This window comes from Glossina fuscipes, unplaced genomic scaffold (genome assembly GCF_014805625.2).
Source record: "Glossina fuscipes isolate IAEA_lab_2018 unplaced genomic scaffold, Yale_Gfus_2 214, whole genome shotgun sequence".
Taxonomy (NCBI): Eukaryota; Metazoa; Arthropoda; class Insecta; order Diptera; family Glossinidae; genus Glossina; species Glossina fuscipes.
This window is the reverse complement of record NW_023998557.1, coordinates 104,881-127,567: the sequence shown is the minus strand read 5'-3', so window position 1 is coordinate 127,567 and position 22,687 is coordinate 104,881. Positions and strand designations below refer to the sequence as shown.

At 32.6% G+C, this 22,687-nt stretch overlaps 1 protein-coding gene across 3 annotated transcripts in view; it reads right to left on the bottom strand.

The window, feature by feature from the left end:
- Positions 1-8,540: 8,540 nt before the first annotated feature.
- Positions 8,541-22,687, bottom strand: part of LOC119642111 (calbindin-32) — a 33,312-nt gene continuing 19,165 nt past the window's right edge. For 2 of the 3 annotated variants that reach the window (XM_038041092.1, XM_038041093.1), the window contains 4 exons: positions 20,147-20,158; positions 14,910-14,966; positions 12,659-12,730; positions 8,541-8,790 (listed from right to left, as the gene is read on the bottom strand). In XM_038041092.1, the coding sequence (XP_037897020.1) occupies positions 8,644-8,790; positions 12,659-12,730; positions 14,910-14,966; positions 20,147-20,158 (288 nt within the window). In that variant the 3' untranslated portion in view covers positions 8,541-8,643. The remainder of the gene's footprint in view (positions 8,791-12,658; positions 12,731-14,909; positions 14,967-20,146; positions 20,159-22,687) is intronic. The other variant, XM_038041094.1, reaches the window with a different exon arrangement.

Genomic DNA, 22,687 nt, shown 5'->3' with positions numbered 1-22,687 from the left:
TTTGTTCCATTTTTTGGCCTAAAGAGTAGAGTATTACGTAAAGTAAATTTGGACAATTTCAGCTTTCTATTTTTAATCGTTTTCGAGTAACGAGTAAAACTCCAAAAATGTTTGTTAAAAAAAAGTGGGTTATGTTCAGCTTACGTCCCTCTGCCAATTGACTAATTTGACCAATTTGACCAACACCAATCTGCATGCAAAAACTTCTAATGTGTCTACTAAATTTGAAGTCGACATCTTTATTTTTGCGACCAGGGGAGTACCAACATTACACCACACAGACACACAGCCGGACAGACATGACTAAATCAATTCAGAATTTCAGGCTGATCAAGAATATATTGACCGAAAACTTTGTGAACGTACGAGCCAAAATCTAGCGTGTACCACGGGCCTTTTTAATAATTCGCATGAATTGCTTCGTTATAAAACATCCTTGTTTAACGATGAAAATTAAATCCAAAGATTTGTTTACAAACACCAAAAGATTATGTACGTACGACGGCAATACAATAATGCAATATATATCCAACACTTTTGTAAACAATTTTTGAAGGACACGATTTTGCTAATAAGAACAAATGTATTTTTTACACGATTTTTTTCCATCAGCGCGAATGACAAAAGAAACTGATTTTAAATTCTAATGTTGAGTTTCCGAGTGATTTGGTCTTGGACGCGAATATCATAGAAAGAGTTCTACAAGTCGATGTTCATTCGTTGGTATTCCAATACGTAATACACGTGCACGCTTTTTAAGAAGTGACAATGAATAGTTGCGAAATTGATTTTTATACCTAATTTAAATTTAAATCTTTTTATGTTGTTCTTATTAATCGAATTTTCCCTGTATTCTAATATGAGTGAATAGTTTTTCTTTTATTACTAAATATTATAATATGGATTTCACTGGTATTCTTTTTGCACAGGTTTTCGGGAAAATATTTAGAGTTTTTTCATTTCACTCGATTCTTTGAAGCTGTGTAATATATTCCCGAATTTACCATACATCGCATGTACGTTTTACGTGGTTTTTTTGAATGATTTTCTAAGGAACGTATCTACCGTATAAAGAAAGACTTGGCTTTATTTACATACTACATACTACATCTTATATATATTTAAACCCTTTATATATATATTGTAAGGATTTTTGCCCATTGCTTGGTGCTGGGGTAAGCTGAACAGCACCAGGCTCGTACTACTACAGAAATTTTGTGTTTTTGATGTTTTTCTTCAAATGTTTTAGAATTCAGAAGCTTTCAATTTATTTATTAATTTTTAAATTTTGCTTACAATCAGCATCAATAATGCTATTCGCTTCGCCAGCTCCAAGCGTACTACCCTACTGCCTAAATTTAACTTACTCTTAGCCTAAACTTAACTAACTCGTAGCCTAGACTTAACTAACCTTTCGTTTGGATCCCCCTTTGTTCTGGTTACCCTACTCGACTGAACCAGTCTGCCCCTCGACAAAAACTATTTGAAGCCAGCTCTTTTGTGGCTCCGTCATGGTTGCCGTTTGGCAGCCTTACCATATCCCAATCAGAAACATCTGTTTCTGACTGGGACTCCCCTATCTCACGTCTTCCGTCAAGTCCCTCGCTTAATCCTAATTCCTAACGTATCCTAGTCTGGCACTCCCCCCTCCGAGACGAAGAATCTGTGAGGCCAAAACTAAGGACGACTTTGGCTCCTCACAATATATATAAATATGTATGTGCATGTACATATTTACATATTCATATCTACATACATTATAGTTGTTACTTTCGATCGCCCAAGTAATTCCATCAAATGTAATGATAACCGTTCATTAACAAAAACTGCTAGCGACACCATGGATGAGAGGTTACTTTCTTTTTCCTGCCCATTATTTTCAATGGTACGCAATTTGCTTACTACAAAACACTTTTAAGCACACCATCATCGCCACAAATGCCTGCAATATCTGATCTTGTAAACACATTCGCAGAAACGCTTTGTAAATATCTTCAATAAGCGAATGTAAAGCACAAATACAGGCATACGATATTCGTTTGTTTGATGATTAATATTCGTAGGACTGAATTTCAATTTGGTTATTTCAGATGGATCCTGTTTTCATATTCCTTTGCAAGGCTTTTTGTGTTCCCTATTCAAAAAACGATAGGGTTACGATAAACATGTTATGCTGTTTTCTAACTTTTAAAGCTGTCCGAGACCTCACAATGTCTACATTCTTGATCAGCATGAGATTCACAGGGCTGCGAAAATCGCGATACAAAGGTCAATTTACAACACATGTACACATAAGTAAGTATGCGTATTACTCATCGTCAACTGTGCATTTTATCCATCTTTCTGTCGGAATATAAACTCCATACCGCACGACAACTGGCCATTGCGTGACTACCTACGCAAGAACTCCTCAAAAAAATGGGCGCGTTCTTGAATAAAAAGGCGAACACCAGCTGAATATATGTTTTGATGACAGTACATTTCGATTCAGTTTTGTTAATGCTCACCGTTTCTTCAACTTCGACAGCGAATTAAGGTGGTCAATATGGAGTTTAAAATAATTCAATTGAGTTGAATATCTGCCTACATTGAACATTTTATCTTTATTAATATCTTCTTTCCTTGTTTTCAAGCCTTTATTTTTTATATCTGCAAACCATTAGTTATTTGTCTAACTACGATCACTTTATCACATAAGTGGACTACCTTGAGCGAATTTGTTACAATAAAAGGTAAGGGAAAAGCGTAGTTACATGCAAAGACCATGGCAAAGTGATAGCACTGAACGCGATTTGTGGATTATAACTTGCGTCAATTTGTCCTAAGGATTAATTTCATTATATAATATCAATAAATAAGACGGTTAAACATCGCAGTTGACTCTCCACAAATTGAAAAAGCTTGACCGGGAAGTCTTAATGCTTTCATTAAGTTCGAGTGACATTCTTTTCGCTCTATGATAAAGTCAATTAATGCTTTGAAGTTGACTTCAAAGGAAGGAAATGACTTTAAACTATTTTCGAAATAAGATTTTTTTAGTTTATTTATTTATTTTATTCCACTTATACTAGAAACTCAACTAAACAAATAACAGTCGAGTTGAATAGGCTCTTAATGCAAAACTAATATTAATTAACAATAAAATTGAGTATAAGCATAATAAAACAAATAAGAAGAAAAAAAAAAGAAAAAAAGCATGTACACTATCAGCATAGGAGCACACTTACAACCGGTGCAGGACCAAACTGCAAATGAACCCCTAAGCCATCGCAAACATGCATAAGCCTGGCAACCGATAATAAATTGACAATAATTCACTTTCGAAACGTAACGACTTTTTAAGGATAAAAGCTAGTTTAAATACGACATGGGTAAATCGCGCGTATTAAGCAATGTTGCTTTAATGGACTTTAAAGAGTCCGATAACGAGAATAAGTGGTTCTTGCAAACGACTCTGAGCGGATTGAACAGCTCATAATTAAATTTACACTGATTAAGCTTAACCAAGATAAAGTGCCTAGAGAAGCGGTTAGGGACATTAAAGCTTATTTCACCAAGTAATGAAGGCGAGTCAATAGCACCATTTATTCCTTTAATTAGAAAGGAAACGCCAAGAACAAATCTACGTTTCTCAAGAGACGGTAGGGACAGCAGAAGCAACCTATTTTCATACGGAGGAAGAGAGGCAATCGGATCCCAACCCAAATTTCTAAGGGCAAACAGCAAGAATTGCTTTTGAACAGATTGAATTGAATCTACGCAGCGCCTATATGAAGGAGACCACACAACGAGTATGGGTCTAACCAAACACATGTACAGCCTTTTGTAGGGATCATCAAGCTCTTTGGACCACCTTTTTATTTTATATTGTATTGAAAAGAGCTCCAATTATTTTTTTTTTTGTCGTGGTAATACCAGTTATGTAAATAGGAAACCGCAATTGGCATGTACATTGCATTATATTTCCTTGTTGGCGTTTAATAGAAACATTGCAACTCATAAAAGTCCTAGTTTCATTCAACGGCATACGTAATTTGTAATAGCGTTGAACGAGTCGAATTTAATCCCAAAAGAAAGCATTCATCTACAACAATTGCTAAGCAGAACGAAAAGAAGTTCTTTTCTTGCATCGTTATTGGAATCCGAGGCGCAAAAAATTTATAGAGAAATTCAGAGGTACCATGCACATTGAACGCAAGATTGGATCGCTATTGCAAACGGTGAAACGTTTAATACCAAACCCTCTTCGTTGCGTAAAAAGCAGCGAGAATATCAAAAAAAGCAATAAAAGTACACGATTAAACATCCATCGATCCATTAAAAAACCGGTTCGCGAAATGTTGGGAGCCCTCAACTGGTGACATTCTGTTTAGTCACTAATAAGCATCAGATTCTATTTAAGTCCTTCCAATTACCCCCTGTTTGCATCGACGGGTCACGCACTTATTAAGCAAACCTCTAGTTTGTATGAAAAATGAAAAAAAAAGACAGGATGAACAGCTCGCGATAAATTGGAAGTGCTCAACGGGGAACTGATAGCCCCCAGAGTTTACTCACCTGGCCAAAGTCTTTTCGATTACCACCTGCTTACATCAATGGGTCACGGGTTTGTTAAGCGAACCTTTACGTCATGCGTAGATGTGAAAAAAACGACTCAATGAACGGTTCGCAATGGAAGAGGAAGACTTTTAAAGGCATGAATTGTCAGAAGAGTGAAAAGATTATAGCAAGCTGTGGAGCGCCCTAATAAAATATGGAAAAATATGTTCTACCATTTCATCCGACAACAGACGTGTATTTTCTATAAAAGAACTACGGGTTCATATTTGCGTTGATATGCATTAGGCTATATCTTGCATTGTCTTTTCTTACTAACCCTCCTTATACTTACTTGATTTAATCTTTTAATAAGCGATACTTGTAGTTCTTATTATCATATGACTTTTATATTAACTTTTATTCATTGTGTCCTTCGATTTATAATTACAACCATTCAAACTCGTATCAGGAATAAGTTTTCATATTAAACGTTTATTCTTGGTATAATTATTATTATACTTTTCTTCCTTTCTTTCCTTTATTTTCAATTTGGAGGAGCAGAAATCTATTTTTTATTTATTTAATATTTTTTTTGTTCTAAAGCTTTGATATGATTTTGAGTAGGATTTAGGGAACATGCTATAGTAGTATAGTAGCACAGATTTTTTTTCGTGGAATACATTAACAATAAAGACAAAATAATTAAAGATTAGTATTTTTCAAATGAATTAGTAAACAAAAAAATTTTTAGCACCGCTTAGTTAAGACAGTATAAATTATTATATATATATGTATATACACATATTTTTTTTTAAACAGCTTCCAAGTTTTTTTAATTTTTTAGATTTTTTTTCTTCGTCTTTTTTTAGGAGCATAAATTTTCTCATAGATTTATAAACCACTAATATTTGGCCTTGTTGCTGTTCTTCTTACATATATAGTTTAAATGTAGTTTAGCATTGATTTAAATATTTTTCTTCTTAATAGATCTTCAATAGTTGAAGTTTTTACTTTCCTAAAAAAAAATTATTTTTTCTTTTTTTTGGCATTGATTTCAAACAATTAACGTTAATAAAATTTTAATGGCATATAATTAAAAACAAAAAGTGATTATTTTCAGCTATGAGTCATTGTTTATACATAGGTTGTTTTTTTTCTATACCTACCACTCGATTTGCATCTCATTACATTGAAACACTTTAAGATTATGTTAAATATAAATTTAAAACGTTGAAAATCACATCACTTAATAAGACCCCAGCCGAGCACGTTCATGGCAAAGCTATTGACATATTCAAATCACTTTAGGAGAGAAGCAATTTTTTTATGATAGATGACAAAATTTTATGAAATGGTGCCCAAGTGTGTATGACAGTAAGTAGCAGTAAGTTCTAGGGGCCTTTGGCCAACATGATCCTTCCCGATTAGTGTTTTTCGGAAGAAGTTGGTATGTCGTATTAAAACACGATATTCGAGATAACTGTCAGGCATTATTGAGAGAAAACGAAGAAAGCTCTTTGATTTCTTCCTTCGTTTGCTAGCGAGCACATGGCTGAAGTAACTAGTATTGTCGAATAACGGTAATATGATGGCTTCATCGTATTGAATACTATGTATCCACGATTAGAATAATAAATGTAATTAAGAAAACTGTCATACGCGAAATGTTGCTAAAATCGTAAGCCTCTTTTGACAGAGGATCATGTTCGTTTAAAGTATATACGGCCTAATAAATTGGAAAGTGAACTCAAGCTATAAATAAATCTTAAGCGGCGTCATAAAACGGAAAGATTGTAGTCTGCCAAACGCCGAATGCTCTCACCGCATGCTGCCGTCCAGTCTAAAGCAACATTCTCGGCCCTACTTTTATGTTCCTCATGAAGTTAACTTTGTTGATGAGGTTGCCCATAAACGTCTTTATTATCGTTAGTCGCTGCTTTTATGAAGTGAGACTAAGTTGAGAAGTACTTTTGAAAGATATTCAATGATTTTGCTTCAATTATGACCAAGCAAAAGAAGAATAGAGTTAAGGGGAGGGAGATTCGGCAAGAATCTAACCTGTGGGAACCGTCTCTTCGAAAGTCTACATCGTTCATTCAACTTAACATTTGTAGACTTCTTTCCTTTTAACTAGCTAAAGTCAATAGTGTTTCAACAAACGAAGAACCTTAGAAGATCTCTTACCAGGATTTTGCTTAAAAAATTATAGAAAATCAATTTCCGTGTTTGGGGAAGGCACCACTCCGTCAATGGCCATTAACTGTCTTTCGATAGTAGCTAGACAATATTAAATGAAATCACCTCTCTATCCATAGTAGTATTATTATTACTATTACTAATTAAATCAGAGAAATAAATTCTAAGACTAAACTTTTAAAGCGGTAGCATCTAAAAGTTATGGACGATTGAAAATTCTTTCTTTTGTGTTATTAGTCGAGGTCCTTTGCCAGACGGATGTGGTATAATTAAATTATTTATCTTCCTTTATAAAAAACTACGTGAGGATTGCAGGACCTTCTGCAATTTCAATTGATAGATATATCCTTAAAATCAGCTTTAAGATGAATAAAGTTCCCTTCATCTTTTCTGTTTCTATTATCTGTTGGTAGAAATATCTACATATTCGTTAAGAGAAAAATTAAACACTTTAAATTAATTCGTAAATTTGACCTTTAATGTTCCACCTTCAGTAACTAATTATCGTTATCGCTATTATTTTATCGTTCCTTTCACTTGAATTTGTTACATTTTTCTAGGAATTCTTTCTGCTTTTTTTCTATTTATTAAATCTCAAGTGCAATTGATCGATTGGTAGTTAAATTGTACAAGGAAACATATATATATATATTTATACGTATATTTATATGTACATGCTCAGACAGAGGCCAAACTGAATTGAATTAATGTGATAATTGCGTAAATTTATTAAAGTTGCCATCTTCGCTTTTTCGTTAAATCATTAATTTTCATAAATTTTTTCGTATCATTTTTTTTTTATTGTATTTTAATATAATTAAAAAACATTTATCTACTTATTCAATTACGACTATAATAATAACAATAATACAAAATATTTTCTTTCTCAAAATATAAATAAAATCGATGTTTATTTTAAAACTTACTTTATGCTATCGTTTTATTATATTTGGTTGTGTAATAATTATTAAATCACAAATCTATATACGCCTTAAGGCGAACTTCGATACCCACCACCCTCAGGGAAAATATGAAATTCTCTTTTTTTTACACTCAATATTCAAGGCGATGTTGCCTTTGCTTTATTACTTCATTAATAAAAACGCTTCAGTGTATTTTATATTTTTATGCCCTACAGCAATTGCAGTAAAAACGCATATTAATGTATGCAATAAAAGTATGCAACATCGAGAAGGATTTCAGATATATCGAGCTTTTATTATCGAGTCATTTATTATCGAGTTGTTTTCTTGTCTCTGACGTACGCAGATCACCATTTTTGAGATATTTCACTTTTTTAAGAGTCTTTCTTTGCTTTGGTGTTTAACTGTCGGAATTCCATGTAGAGTATAGCAAACAGACCAACACAGATGGATTTATGTTGCCGTTACCTGTGGCTGATCATGAAAAAAACCAATGTTGCGAAGTTATTAATAAACCAAATTTAACACTTTAGGCTCACATTAATGTTTTGTCGTTTAGTAAAAATTGAATGTTTACTCATCAGATTGCCCAACATGGGTATAAGCAGCCTACGTAGTACGTACTAAATTCTAAACAATAATATTTTTGATAATCAATTCTGAAGTCGAGGCTTGAAAGCGTAAAGCCCAGTTTCGTAACTATATATATAATTTTACAACTAAAAAACTAAATTGTTTTCAAAAACTTGGGCGTTGGGATTTGAGTTTTTTAGAAAACATTAAATCATTATTTTATTCTTTTGGTTTTGCGTTTGTTTTTCACACAAAAACTTTTCAAACTTTGATTTTACTTTTTTAATTTAGTTTTTATAAAGTGTATTATTTGGTTTTGTTTTTGAGAAATGTACTTAAATTAAAATTAAAGGTTATAGCTTTGCTCCATTTGTTACGAATAGTTTCTTTTTTTTTGTTTTTTGTCTCTTTTTTACTGCTCATCTTCTGGTGGCATCTTAGCCAAAGTCAGCAATATCATGGTTAATTCTTTACGTGAAATTTTACCATCCTTATCGTAACCGACACCACGTAAAATCGTCTCTTCGAAAGCTTTTAAATCTTGGGCGTCATAGTCATCCTAAGTATAAATATAAAGAAAATAGAAAAAACGGGAAAAAGAAGCAGGAGAGGAAATAAAAACATAACCGTAATATTCTCCAATGTAGTACGCAGATTATGTACAGTTAAACTTGGATTTGTGTGGTATTTTTTATGCGACTTATTTTATTTGTGCGGTTGATTTTATGAGACTTAATTTGCTTATGCGATTTGCTTTATGCGACTTATTTCGTTTGCGCGATTGGTTTCTATGCCACCTATTTTATTTCTGCGATTTCTTTCGTGCAATTTTTTCTATACGGTGTATGAAAACAGAGAGAAGAAGAGGTAGCTGTACAGGAATAATTAGTGATTGGACTACGACGAATGGGATTAAATTATGTAGGTTTCCAAAATATCTTTAAGGTTCAGGAGATAAATTATTATTTATTAAAATACTTGCATTCGCAACCTTGTTCCTTGTCTTGTATGGAAAGAATTTTCTAGATATTTCATAAAGCTTTGACATATTATCTATGCGGTCCCTCCACACCGTATACAATAATGTTTGCTAATATATTGCGAAAAATGGTTTGTTGTAACTATCTCTTAAGTTTCTGTACTGCACAAAAGTAAGTTTACCTGAATAATCTTGCATAGGAATGATAAACTAATTTTAGACACACTGACAGAGAAAGAGAGAAAAGCACTGAGACAGAGTCAAATCAATTCATACATTCATATATTTTCTTTCATTAGAAAAGTGTATTGAAACTTTTATAAAATCAATAAGTATACCAAGTATGTTACCTTATAAACTCAAATTTGATTGATTTATTTATGTTATTTTCTTTATTTATTTTACTTATTTAAGCCAAATTAACAGTAGAATTCAAGTAAATCTTAATAGTAAATCTTGTACTAATTATTTTAAAAGCTAGCATACAATATATAGAAACATGTGAAAAAAGAGTAATAAAAACAAAGTAACTTAAAATAATAATCATGCATAAATAAATAAGAAAGAAAAAAAGCATGTACACAGCTAGCACAGAAGTCCGCCCACAACAGGAACAGATCAAGCTTACAAGTGAACCTCTAAACCATTGTAAACATGCTTGGCAACCGACCAAACAAGCTTGGCAACCGACCAAATCAACAAATTAGGAATTGAAAACGAATTAGTTAACGGATAAGGGTAGTTTGCTGATAAATCGGAAGTAGCGGTTGAACAATTTCGTTGGAAGTATTCAGCGAAGAGATTTGAGGTTTCAAAATCTTTCGAGCACCCAGAGCCATTGAAAGAGACATGCGAGAGATTTATGGAGATTTTTCTTTTAGAGTTAACAAACTTAAAAAGTATTCAGGATTAGCAAACAATGAGGATTTTATAAACTGAAGGTTTCTGCAATAATATTGATGATTGAGGAAATTAAATCTACGCCTTGCAGATGAATAAGCGAAATAGTCGCAAGCAGAGCCATTTTTCGAAAATTTTTTGAAAAGCTTGATTTTTCTATTCTGTAATATTTAATTGTCTTATTAAACCACGGGGTGCACCTGCTTCGAGGTCGGGACTGCTTGATCGGTTCTATTGAACTAACTTATAATCAAATAATTCGTTAGAAAACTAAACAACTCTATTAGGTGTTGAAGTAGGAATCCAACAGCCAGAATTATCACTATAACACCAAGTAACTTGACGCAAATTGAGGTCACCCAACGCTATGACTATGTGGGTAGGTTTACACTGCTTCGCCACTTCACAAATGAGGGCAGCCTCTTTCTTAAATATGCAAATATCCGAATTTAGGGGAATGTAGGAGCAGGTTACATACAGCTGTTTATTGGGAATTTTCGCTCGAATAGCAATAAATTCAATGTCGGAGTTGTAGGAAATTCAAATGAATAGGACGGGATTACCAAAGGTATAGCAATTAAAGCGCCACCAACAATGCGATTTAATCGGTCTCTTTTAAAAACCGCAGGCTTTAACCAAGTCTCAGTGATGGCCAAGCAAGAAAACTCCGTGCTGAGTGAATTTAGGAAAGTAGGACAAATAATCGAATTTAGACCCCTAACATTTTGATAAATGAGAGTTAATGAGCCTGAAGAAACATTTAATTTTTTGAGGGAGAAAAGGCTACGGCGATAGTAGATCGATCGCGAGGTATAAATTCGTTAATTAAGGATCCAACTGGCCGCAATGGTTTATTTAACCAATTTCTATGTTCTCAGTCGGAAATAGTACTTCAAAAGACGAGAATGCTCTAGACTGATGGGACTTTCGCCGCTAGATAACTTTTTATGTTATCCAGAGGTGTATCAGGTGCCAGTCTTGACACAAATATTGCCTTTCTGGGAACTGCCGTCAAGCAAATGTCATATCTACTGGGAACGGGAGGGAACATAGGAGGGGGGTTTTGCATTGGGGAGAATATAGAAGGGGTAGCCATACTTGCACAAGCAACTTGAGCGGCCTGCTCAAAATGGTGGCCATTATTCACACTCAAACACCCAGGGGAGAGGTGGATTTATTATTTTCTTTATTAATTTTAGGCGATAACGCCTGAGTAGAGTGAGTGACGCCACGGAGAGGCGATACCCTTGCCTCTTCAGCTTAAACCAGAAGGAGTTCCCGGCTTATTTGTAACTTTTTTACTAACGACCGACTTAATAAAAGCAGAAACGCTAACGTTTATTGTACACATTGTGGAAGCGCTGACTTGAATCAATGGGAGAATGAGGGAACTCGGAGGTGACGCACCACTACGAGTTGTAACTCTACCAGCTGAGGAAGAAGATGAGTGCTAAATAAAACGACACTCATTCATTTTTTCAAACTTATGACACAAGCAGCCAAGATTTTTGCTCAAAAAGGAGAAACTATTTCTCGTTTCCGTGAAGAATTTATAGAAATCAATGTCCCACTTCCTACAGTGAGGACATCACTATCGTAATTTTGTAGAGGAATCCATGACTGCAGCTGCAACACGGCCATTAATACCAGCACACTTTGCATGACAAAAACATTCGCAGAGGAAGGGCGAGATGAATCGTTCAAATTCTGGGCCTGTTTTCACACGACATGGTGTAAATAAACAATCCATGTCCAGTGTCCAGAAGGAAGGAGATTATGAATAAAAAAAGGAAAGAAACAAACAACTAAAAGATTCTACGATACAAAAATTGTCAACAAATGAAGCGGAACTTCTCATCTTCGTTGACACTGTAAATATAGAGCGAAAGCAAAAAACGGTAAAAACAGATTGCCCAAACTAAATTGAATTTCAGGTAAAAGATTAATATATTTCATATAATTTAGATTACACACTTTATTCTCTTTCTTCTCTCTTTCTTTTAAAGATTTTTATACTTTAGACTCGAAAAAAGCAAAAAAGCTAAGAGATATAGTAAGAAATTGAAATATTACTTGCTAAGAATTACAACGCGATTACAACGCGGATGCAGAGATGCCAAAGACTTTGGGAAGTTTAAATAAATAAATTTTTATAGAAATCACGGTAGGGTTTTTCGCCCTGGTTTTCTCTACAAAATTTTCTTTGTTTAGTCTGATCAGGCATTGCTGGTAAAGGTTTCATTTCTTGGCATATTTCATACCATGTATTAAAATTTCCAAATGAACTTTGATGCAAAAAGTGCTTCGTCTGCACGAGTATGACAATCTAAATTTGAAACGATCAATGTAACCTGTTGCTGTTAGATATATATTTAAAGCTGAGTTAAAAAAACGGATTTTGTTTTTTCCTATAGACAGTGTCATTAAAGTAGCTTGTTTTTTGTAACATTACGTTTCAGGTAATGCAAGTACAAAGCACGTAACATAAGATTTGTTTTTAATTTGAAGTAAACAACTTGTTGCGCTTGCATTGAATAATATTACTTACCTTTTTAACTAGTTCCAATAAATCCTTAAGGAAGCCTTTCAATTCTTCATTTTCGATAGTACCGCTATTGTCCTACAAAAATTGTGAAATATTTATCAAAAAACTTTGTTTTATTATGAACTTGTAAATTCAATAAATAAAGCAGCTGAGTAATTTGATTCACTTCTGGTTGACATATTTCAAAATTTTTTTTAAACAAATTTTCATATTTTGATCTGTCAACCGACAACCGACATTATATAAGTTAAGAGTGTTCCTTTATTGGTCTATTGTATATTTTTACATATAATAAACGTAAAATCTCAAAAACGTCGTAGTGGGCCACTGCCCAATTCAGCGTCCTACGCGACCTTAGAGATATTCATGTAATGACTTTTTAAAATAAGGCGTTATATCGGTAGTAAGAAAGAATTGGAATACGAAAAAGTATTTACAACCGAACCGTTTTTAGGTTACGAAATATCATTTAAATATGGAAGAAATTGTGATATATAGGTTGAACATGAGAAAACCAGGTGGACAGACGAACAGACACGTTTAGATTGAATTTGAGATTGATTCCAAATCGATCAATATAATAGAAGGTGGATCCACCTCAACTCCTCCTGGAGTTTTAATTATGGAATTTTGCTGGTCTAAAATCTGTCTTTAATTTTGAAACAAACAGATGTATAGATAGAAAGGCTAAACTAAGTGGAAATTTTGTTTTATACAATTTTCAACAAAATTTTAAATGATTTTGAAAATGCATTCTATGTGAAAAATTATTCTGTAAAACAAAAAAAATGCAAATAGGAGCATAAAAATGAACCCTGAACGTTCAGCTAGATTTAGTGTTCTGAGATTGAATATCTTTTGCAGATAAATTTGTAGTTTGAATTTGTGCTAAAGTCCTATAGTGATTTCGTAGTGATTTTCAGGCATGGCACAGGTAATAGTAAGGGAAAAAGAACTGGAAAAAATTGGAATTCACTCAGGGAGTTTTTGCTGCACCCATACAAACGCAATGATGGTAAGAGAGAAGGAAGCGGGAAAACAGGAAAAGTTTGTGGCCTTTACCAATCGATTATTGCACAATAGCTGCGGAGGCATAATACTTATCGATTAGGCACAACAACTGCTAAGCCCCTTATCTTTTTTCGTTCCTTCGCCTTTTTTTTGAACGTATAGTCTGTCACAGTAAGAATTGAATTCAGGTATGTTGACTTTACTGTCGAACTTGCTATTCACTATTCAAAACTCCAAAAAAGAAAAAATGATTAATTGATTAACTTCAACTTTAACGGAAGCAAAAGATATGACGAAGACATGACCCCATCAGCCAGAGATATTTTTTAATATGACCAATTACTCATGTATCTTCAAAGATATTTGTTTTTTGTTGAAATGTCTACCCGTGATCGACAGCTCTACAATGATGTTATATACCACATGGATATCTTCGTTTTTGGCATATACACGGTTCACTGTTAAAATCCTCCACCTCAACTTACGAAGTTCGTTGGAAAGTTTGGACAGTTCAAGCATTCTTCAAATAGAATTGTTCAAAGAAATTTTAATAATAAAAATTAATAATATAAATTAAGAGCACCTAAAGGTACATAACATAAATACAAGGAGTGCCAGGTTGAGTCCAAATTTCCTAGTATGAGTTAAAAAAAAAAAATTTTTGTTCCGATCACTTTTCCTTTTTAAGTATTTGAGGTGGTAAATCTTCTCCCACGCCGTAAGTGTTGCTTATAAAGAATAAATTTATCCGCCTGATTGGCTAAGTAGGCAAGAATCTCGACTTTCAAATCAATTGTCGTGGGTTCAAATCTCAAGTGCGGTAGAGTTTTTAATAGAGCCGAAAGGCTTAGATGCTAGCGCTTTAAAACTTTAGTCTTAGAATTTATTCTCTGGCTAAATTTATAATAATAATAGTAATAAAGAATAAATGAAATAAAGAAATTGAGTTGCATACTTTTGAATGCAAATTGTAATTTTTTATAGAATGTAAGATGATTACGATCTTTTCCTATGAAGAAAATATAAACACATCTTCGTACTTTTCTTTCACTTTGTGTTCACACAAACGCACGAATATACATTCAAGTAAATTATTGGGTAGTTATTGAAAGGTAACAAGAGAATTTGACCCAAATCGAATCTAATCTGCTTGGGTTTTGATACGTTTTTTGCTTTAGTTCATTTTTTTTTAAAGAAACATTTTTTTAAATCATTAATCGAAAATAAAAGTTGAAGAACTTACTCTATCATAAAGAGAGAAAACTTTTTCAATATCTTCCTTTGTCAGCTTAGCAGCGCCCTGAAAAAAATATTTGCAAAAAAAATGTAGAAAAAGAGGAAAAATAAATCTGTGTTTATGTAAATGAACGACATCATCATCAACAAAATTCAATTTACAGGAAAAAGTTTATGTTATCATAAGTTGTAGAAAAAAAGAAAGCGTATATAACAAATAGTGGGTGTAGAATTCTTACTGTTACGTAAATACATTATTTAATATTTTGATTTTTAGAAGTATATTTTATATTTATTTTGTACATTATGGACATATAAAGTCTTTTCTTGAAACCAAAAAAAAGTAGAAAAGAATACACACGTACATACACACACCCATACGCACACTGTACAAAGAGTTAAAAATGTATAGTAATTTAGATTTTCAATGGTATTGTTGCTGTTGTTGTTATTAAACTTTTTACTTCTTTCATTCTTTATTAACTAGCCTTTAATATAAAGTTTTCTATGCAAAGTAATTGAACTTAATTTTAGGACAGTTATGAAAAAAGGAAATTAAAATAAGAACATATTTATATTTTGATTTTTTACAATTTGTTTAAAGTCTATCGGGACGAAGAGAGAGAAAAAGAGGAAGAAAGGGCGGCATACACATAGGAACAATGCGTTAAATCAACATTATTTATTTCCATATCATAATTTCCAAATTACGTAATTTATTGGATTTTACAACGCTCCTCTATTGCTTTTCATGCATATTAACCGACCCACGTCAACTTTACAAATTGCATTTTGCACGTAGACATTAAGAGCATATGTCATTCTTTAGTCCCAACATCATCGTTTACCGTTAGCTTTATGCATACATTTACATCGATTGCACGTATTTACGTGCGATTTTAAAGCAAGGAAATTGTAGTGAATGTGACTAAGAAGCAAGTATATGCTCAGATAAAATATAAACTTTATACAAAAAATATTTGCGCCAAATTGTCTCTGCGTGAACGTCACCACCATTAGCCTTTTATACATTGTTAATAAATTTTATTTTAGTACGCCAACGATAAAGAAATTTTGGAATGTATTAAATTACTCATCGCGTTTTTAATAATCGCAAGTTTTGTAAGTAAAATAGATTTGTTGAAACTGAAAGTCGGTTTGCCAGTATCTTCATTTACCTCTTCCATCATTCCAACGGATCTAAGAAAGTTTGCTCAAACATTCTTTAACGGAACGTATTCATTCGTCATCCCACACCTTTTGCGACAAAGGGCGTATGAAGTTTATGGGCTTGTTTGTAATATCTGAAAGCTTCTAAGAGGGGCTCGTTGTTTATTATGCAGATATATAGTCTGTCTGGCTGGCCGTCTTTATGTCCCTTCGTCTGTCTCTCTGTCTATCGATCAATCCGTCTCCCCGCCTTTATGCTTGTGCGTCTGTCCGTCGCCTCGTTAGCCTGTTTATATGTCCGCCAGTTTCGCTGGTATCTATCTATATAGTTTTATGTTCAACCTCCACAACGCACTTTTTTGGATATTTTTTCGCAATTCCCTGACGCACACTGGCGAGTTTCGGTCTAAGACACATTTGATACTTTAATTTGTACTAGTTGTTCTATGAAAAAAACTTCCGAAATTTCTCAACAAAGACCGCTGATTAGTAGCCTCTTGTCACGCAAAGTTGATGTGAAAAATTTGGGTCTGATGGGTGAATTTTTTAACCCCTTTCCTTATAAGCACCTCTTCGAAAACTAAAAAAATTATGATTAAAAAATTGAATTTAATTTGATGTGCCGATTAACCGTCCTAGATTTGGGCCACGTGAGTCTACTTTTTACATTGCATTCCATTCCATTGCATTCTTGTAAAAAGTCAGCAAAGAACTTTAATTATTAGTATGTTATCGCGAAAATAGATGAAACTAAGCGAATTCGTTTTGTTAAATTTTAACTATGAACGCTCACGTTTTTAACACGCATCACGGATTCATCATGAAAATAAATAGTAAATTGTTTTAAGCGAACTGGTATAGATTATTCAATAATCGGCTTTGTCCGGCCTTAACGAGCAAGCTTGTTTTTTTCTACATTTAAAATGAGTCTTAATAAATACCGCACCTAACAGTAAACGCTTTCATACAATATTTTACGGAAAAATTTGGATCAACATATCGATTTAAATCTCTTTGAAGTTCAAAAAAAAAAAAAACAAGGAAAAGACCTTAAGAAATCCTATAAGCTACCAATATAATGTTTTACGGCGTGAGATGTCATAAACTAATCGATTATCGCTTCTTTCAATTTTCAAACTTTTTACTCACACTTGAAGTTTAATGTGCCTGGTTCAAGATCTTTCACAAAGTAGCAGTTAAGTGGGTCAGTAACTATTCGAAATGACAAGAACCCATTTTTAAGTCTAAATCAACTTCGCTTAAGAAGTAATGCAGCCTTGTCAACTCGAATAAGGCGTTATTTTCTCAAATTTGTTCATCTATGATGAATCGATGTAATCGAACGGGTCATTTTTAGGCATTTGTATATTAGTTGAGGTGCTTAAAAAGATTTTTGAAATTGTTTTTTAAAAACGACATTCGAAAAAAACCGATTCTTCTTCTGAGGAAGACTCTTACTCCAGTTTCTAGCCAAAATAAAACTTTAGATGTTAGTGAAATACGTATTTCAATATTTTGTGAGATACAGAACATTTTTTTTTGAAAAACTTTAGCAAAAATTGTTTAAAGTCAACAAATCAAATAAATTTTAATCGTTCCACTGGAGAGTGTTACTACGAAACTCCAAGTAAATCAAACGAAAAAAATATAAAAATACGGTCAGATCAAAAAACATGATGAGTTTTTAAGACTCTATGCATTGGCTTCGCCCGAAAAGTGAACTTTTCGAGAAATACAAAAAACATACCTTTGAGGATAAAATCTTTTGATTGTCGTTTTCAAATATTTAACGCATGATAAGAGAAAATGGAAATATTGAAAAAAGAGGAAAGGAAAATAAGGTAATACCCCTTAATCTATAGATTTTGGCAAAGCAATTACAGATTTAGTTATTTATGATTATGGATGGATGGTATGGCTTTTCGGGCGTAGCTTGGAACAGTTGCAGGTTTAAAAGAAGCCGAAAAATTCCTATAAGAAGTGTATAACATCATGACATGGTTTGAGTAAGTCTACAGACAAAACGAACGCATCAACAAGATGAACAATGCGCAATATTGTTCTTATTGGCAACGAACTTTAGTAAGGGGTTTTTAATAGGAAATTTTTTATGTGCCCTTCATCAGCACAAAATTTTGGATTATCAGGGTTTATAAAACAGTTAGGTAAGTTAGTGAATCTTTTGCATTCTCCCATGATTATATAGTAGAATTGAAACCATGCTGTAGCACAGCGCAACGATCAATTTAGCTCTCATCATAGTGCACAATTTCCTTAGGTTTGCTTAGGTAATCTGCTTATAAATTATTTCTAACCTTTGCTGAAGAAATATATAGCATGTTGATAAAGAGCAATTTAAGTTTCATTTCTAAGCTTTAGAGGAGTCAAATTCTCATTAAAGAAAATATTTTTAGCCCCTTTTTTTATTTTCAAACTCAAGGCATTCAATCCGTTTAGAAGTGTTTCGTATCAGGTTAAGTTAGGGAAATTTTCCACTCATTGAAGTGCAGCATCATTTTCAATTTTCGTTCCTTTTTAATATTTTATTTAATTTAATTTACATGGAGTTTTCTTTGAATTAAGGCCAATGTCGATTTATTAGCTTACTATGAATTCTAAGTAAATTCATTTTGATCGCGTTAATATTAACTACACATTTTCAACCATTTTGCTGAAAGAAAAATGCAAAAACAAAAGCCACGCTCGCCTTTGTGACGAGTCTTGGTTACCCACCACCTTAAACCAACAAACATACATGAAAGTACAAATGGTGCTCATTTTCAAATTTATATGGAACGTGTTATTAGGCATAACATATCATTTATCTTAGATTGATGACTAATGTAAGCCATAAATTATGAAAGTTCTATTGCACAATTCTTCTTAGAAACATTCTTAAATCAACTCAAAGACCCGTCGAAACTATAAAATTCAAATAGAGCATTCGATGTATACTTCATGTTCGAATGGAAAGAATGGACGGACAGATGATCAGGCATACTAACTTCTGAAAAACTTTTCAGTTAAGAAACACAGTCCGAACGTTTATTGCTAAAACCATTTAGATATATAGAACGGATATACAAGTTTCTAATACATTTTTCCTTTTAGAATTTGATCACTGGACGTGCGGAGGGGATTCCTTTTTAAAATATAATGAATTGACGGACGAACGGTAGCACAAATTTCTTTGTATTTATATATAATTAATATATAAATATCTTTTTTTTTTAGAACTCCACCACTGGATATGCGGATGGATATTGCTAAAGCAACTTAGAACTTCATGAAATTTTTTTTTCAAGGAAATATCAACAATGACTGAACAGGCAGACATAACTAAATTACTTGAGAATCTATTAATAAAAGGTAGAAATAATTTAGCAGCGGTATCCTTTTCTCTTGTAAAGGCTGATAAAAGCGGAAGACACGATTGGACCAACTTATCGTCCTATAACAATAATCTCGAGAGCATTCTGAAGTTTGATTTTTTTTTGATGGGGAAGGAGAAGAAAAATACTGCAATTTATACTTTTTGATACGACTATAAACTGAAAGACAAAGTTAATATTCTCTTATTAGTCTTAGGTGGCGAGCTTCAAATTAAATGAAAAAAAAAACAAAATAGCAATATATTCACTAAAACTTTTTAATGTATATAGAGAAGAACAGAAAACTTCATGCACATTAACTCTCTATAGAAAAGTTTTTCGAAAAACACATGAAAGAAGAAAACAAAAATAGCATACGAATATAAAGTCATAGAGGCAAGCTTTTTCCAAGCTTTAAAGGCTTATTAAATTTTAAAGTTTTTTCTTTCGTGATTTTGTATATTATAGTATATGTTCAGTGTCAATCCAAAGAAAAAAGAAGGATAACAAATATTATATAAAGAACTTTAGTTTTACTTTAAAAAACATTATTAACAACTTTAAGTACGAAAAATATTTAAAACCGAAAAACATTGAAAAAATTTTTACATGTTTTTTTTTTTTTTTTTTTTGCCAATGTTATGCAAACAAATACGAATGTTGTAGTTACTGTTTGTTAACTTGTTTTAGTATTTGTACTTACTTCAATACCTTCCTATTTAATCATGTAAAGTGGATGAGTTAGTTGGTAATTGTGATGGTGGTAGTTGTAGTCATAATAATTGATGTTATTGTCGTTGTATAGTAATTGTTGTACGATTGTTTTTTTATTATTATTAGTACTTTTTGTTTATCATTATTAAATGTGTACAAATAACTGAATTTTAATTTTGAAATGTGAACATTTAAGTAGAAACTTTAGTGCAAACAAGTTTTTAATTTTTGTATTTAAATTTAGAGGGAAATTAAGTAAAAAAAAAAACAGAATAAATTCTTTTTTAAATAAATTAATTTAAAAAAATTATAACTTATATCTTATTATGTTGCTTATTTGGAAAATTAATTTGCATGATAATAATGAGTGCAAAAGATACTTTTAATTAATAATTTATTTTTTTATAATTTAATTATGTATAAATTCTTAATTTTATTATTATTTTTATTAAAAGTAAGTTTATCAGCTTATACCTCCTAAAGTTGTTACAATATTTAGTGATGTCCACTGTCCCCTTATTGTAGTGACAATTGTGACTTAAAAATTTTGTTTGTCACTCTCATAAATGGAAAAAAAATTTTGTTTTTTCTTAGTGCGACGTATCACTCAGGGGATGAATACTGTAATCAAAAAGACCAAGACCATTATTTATGTTAAATTTGCCGGGTTATACAGAGTATCAGAAATACCACCCGGAAAAAACCGATCAGTCGATTTAATATCGTGTAAAAGGTGAGTTAGGACCGAAACCGTTCAAAAATTAAGCTGACGTTAATTAATTTCTTCGATTATGCGATGTGGCGCACTAAGAACTCCATCCCCCGGGCCAAATTGTTAAAATATTCGTATTTGTGGATTGCTTTGAAAGCGACGAGATAGTGTTGGAATAATGAGTGTATTTAAAAAATCAATTGGTTATACATTTTAGACACAGTTCTTTCAATGCAGCTTTGATTTATCGTCCAACTAAATATTTGTATGGTTATCGAGTTTGCAAGATTCAGTTCAAATCGAATATAATTTTTGTATTTTATTATGTTTCGCATTATCTTCTCTTGTCCACAACGATTATTTGTTAAATTAACACAACGATCCGCATTCCGAACCTGACAAATAGCTGTCATCTCTAGAATAAACCGTACTATGCCTTTCATAATTTAACGTTATTGTGCTTGTTTGTCTACGAGTTACAAAAATTTTAATTGGCGCCGCTCCTGTTATTTTCATGTCAATGGAAAAGACCTTTAAACGTTGCTTTTCGATGGGCAAAAAACTATCTTTCAAACTTAGCATTAGGCTTGAAAATTGTTATGGAAACTTTTCTCTGTTGAAAATAATTTGTCGGAGATTTGCTAATTTCGAATGAAGTCATATGTGTACCGATGACACCGAAAGAAGGGAGCTCGGAAAAGACGGTTACATCCGAAAACTTCAAAATTTGTTGAATTCATTGTCTGCAATCGAAAAGTGAACTTGCTACCGACAGCTGGCATTATAAAAACATCAAAAGACGGTGTATTCTGCTTGAAAATTGAAAAAAAGAGCAAGCAATTTTGCAGAGTCATTTAAGGTTTATACACACACACGAATCAACAGTTCATTAAGGTAAAAGGACTCGATGGGAGTCGTGCAAAGCAATAAAAAAATTACCAATGTGTGGACAGGTTTATTGTGTATGAAGCGCACTTGGAATTTTCCTTATCGACTATCTTAAAAGAGAGAGAATAATGAATAGCGATTATTATATGACTTTTGATTGGCTTGCAAGAAAAAAATCACCAAAGAAGTGACCTTGAATAAGATAGAAAAAAGGCTCTTTAATTAAGATAATTCTCAAAATCATTACATTGCCAAATCGCTTTTAAAATTTCAATTTCTCTCGCATTCAATGTATTCTGCTTATCTAGCCCCCGACGTATATCATCATTCAAATTTCAAAGATATATTCAAGACAATAAGTCTTGATGAAATGATTAATGATGTCATTGTGCGAGCTACAATATTTTTCGAGAGTCTCGGGAAATCGGTTTATAAAAAACTAGCTGTTTAAAAAAAGCGCTTACAGCAGCATCGCACTGATACTATAACTTTTGAATGAGACCATGTTTACGGATAAAGTTATATTATTGACCGATGTATGCCTATTCCTTTAAGTTAACTTTATTTGTTTTTACTCCAAACTTTTTGTAAAGAATGTTTAAATTGTAATTTATAGATTGTATTATCTTTTATCGCAGACTTGGTTTTTATTGCGGATGCCTTCTTATCGACACTGACCAAGAAAAGCTTTGTATTGGTTTTAGTATCTTACAAACTTGTATTTTCGGCTTATTTATGTATATTTGTCATAGAAATGGTCATAAAAAGTAAGCCCGAAACGTTGAGGCGGAAAAATGGCTACCTATCCTAAGATTTTATTAAGTGATGATGTTATGCATTCTTGGTTCAGTTTATAAAAGCCGTTTAGAAAAAATTCAACTTCGCAATTACGAAAACCTATAGCATGATTTTTTGACTAAAGCGCGCCAA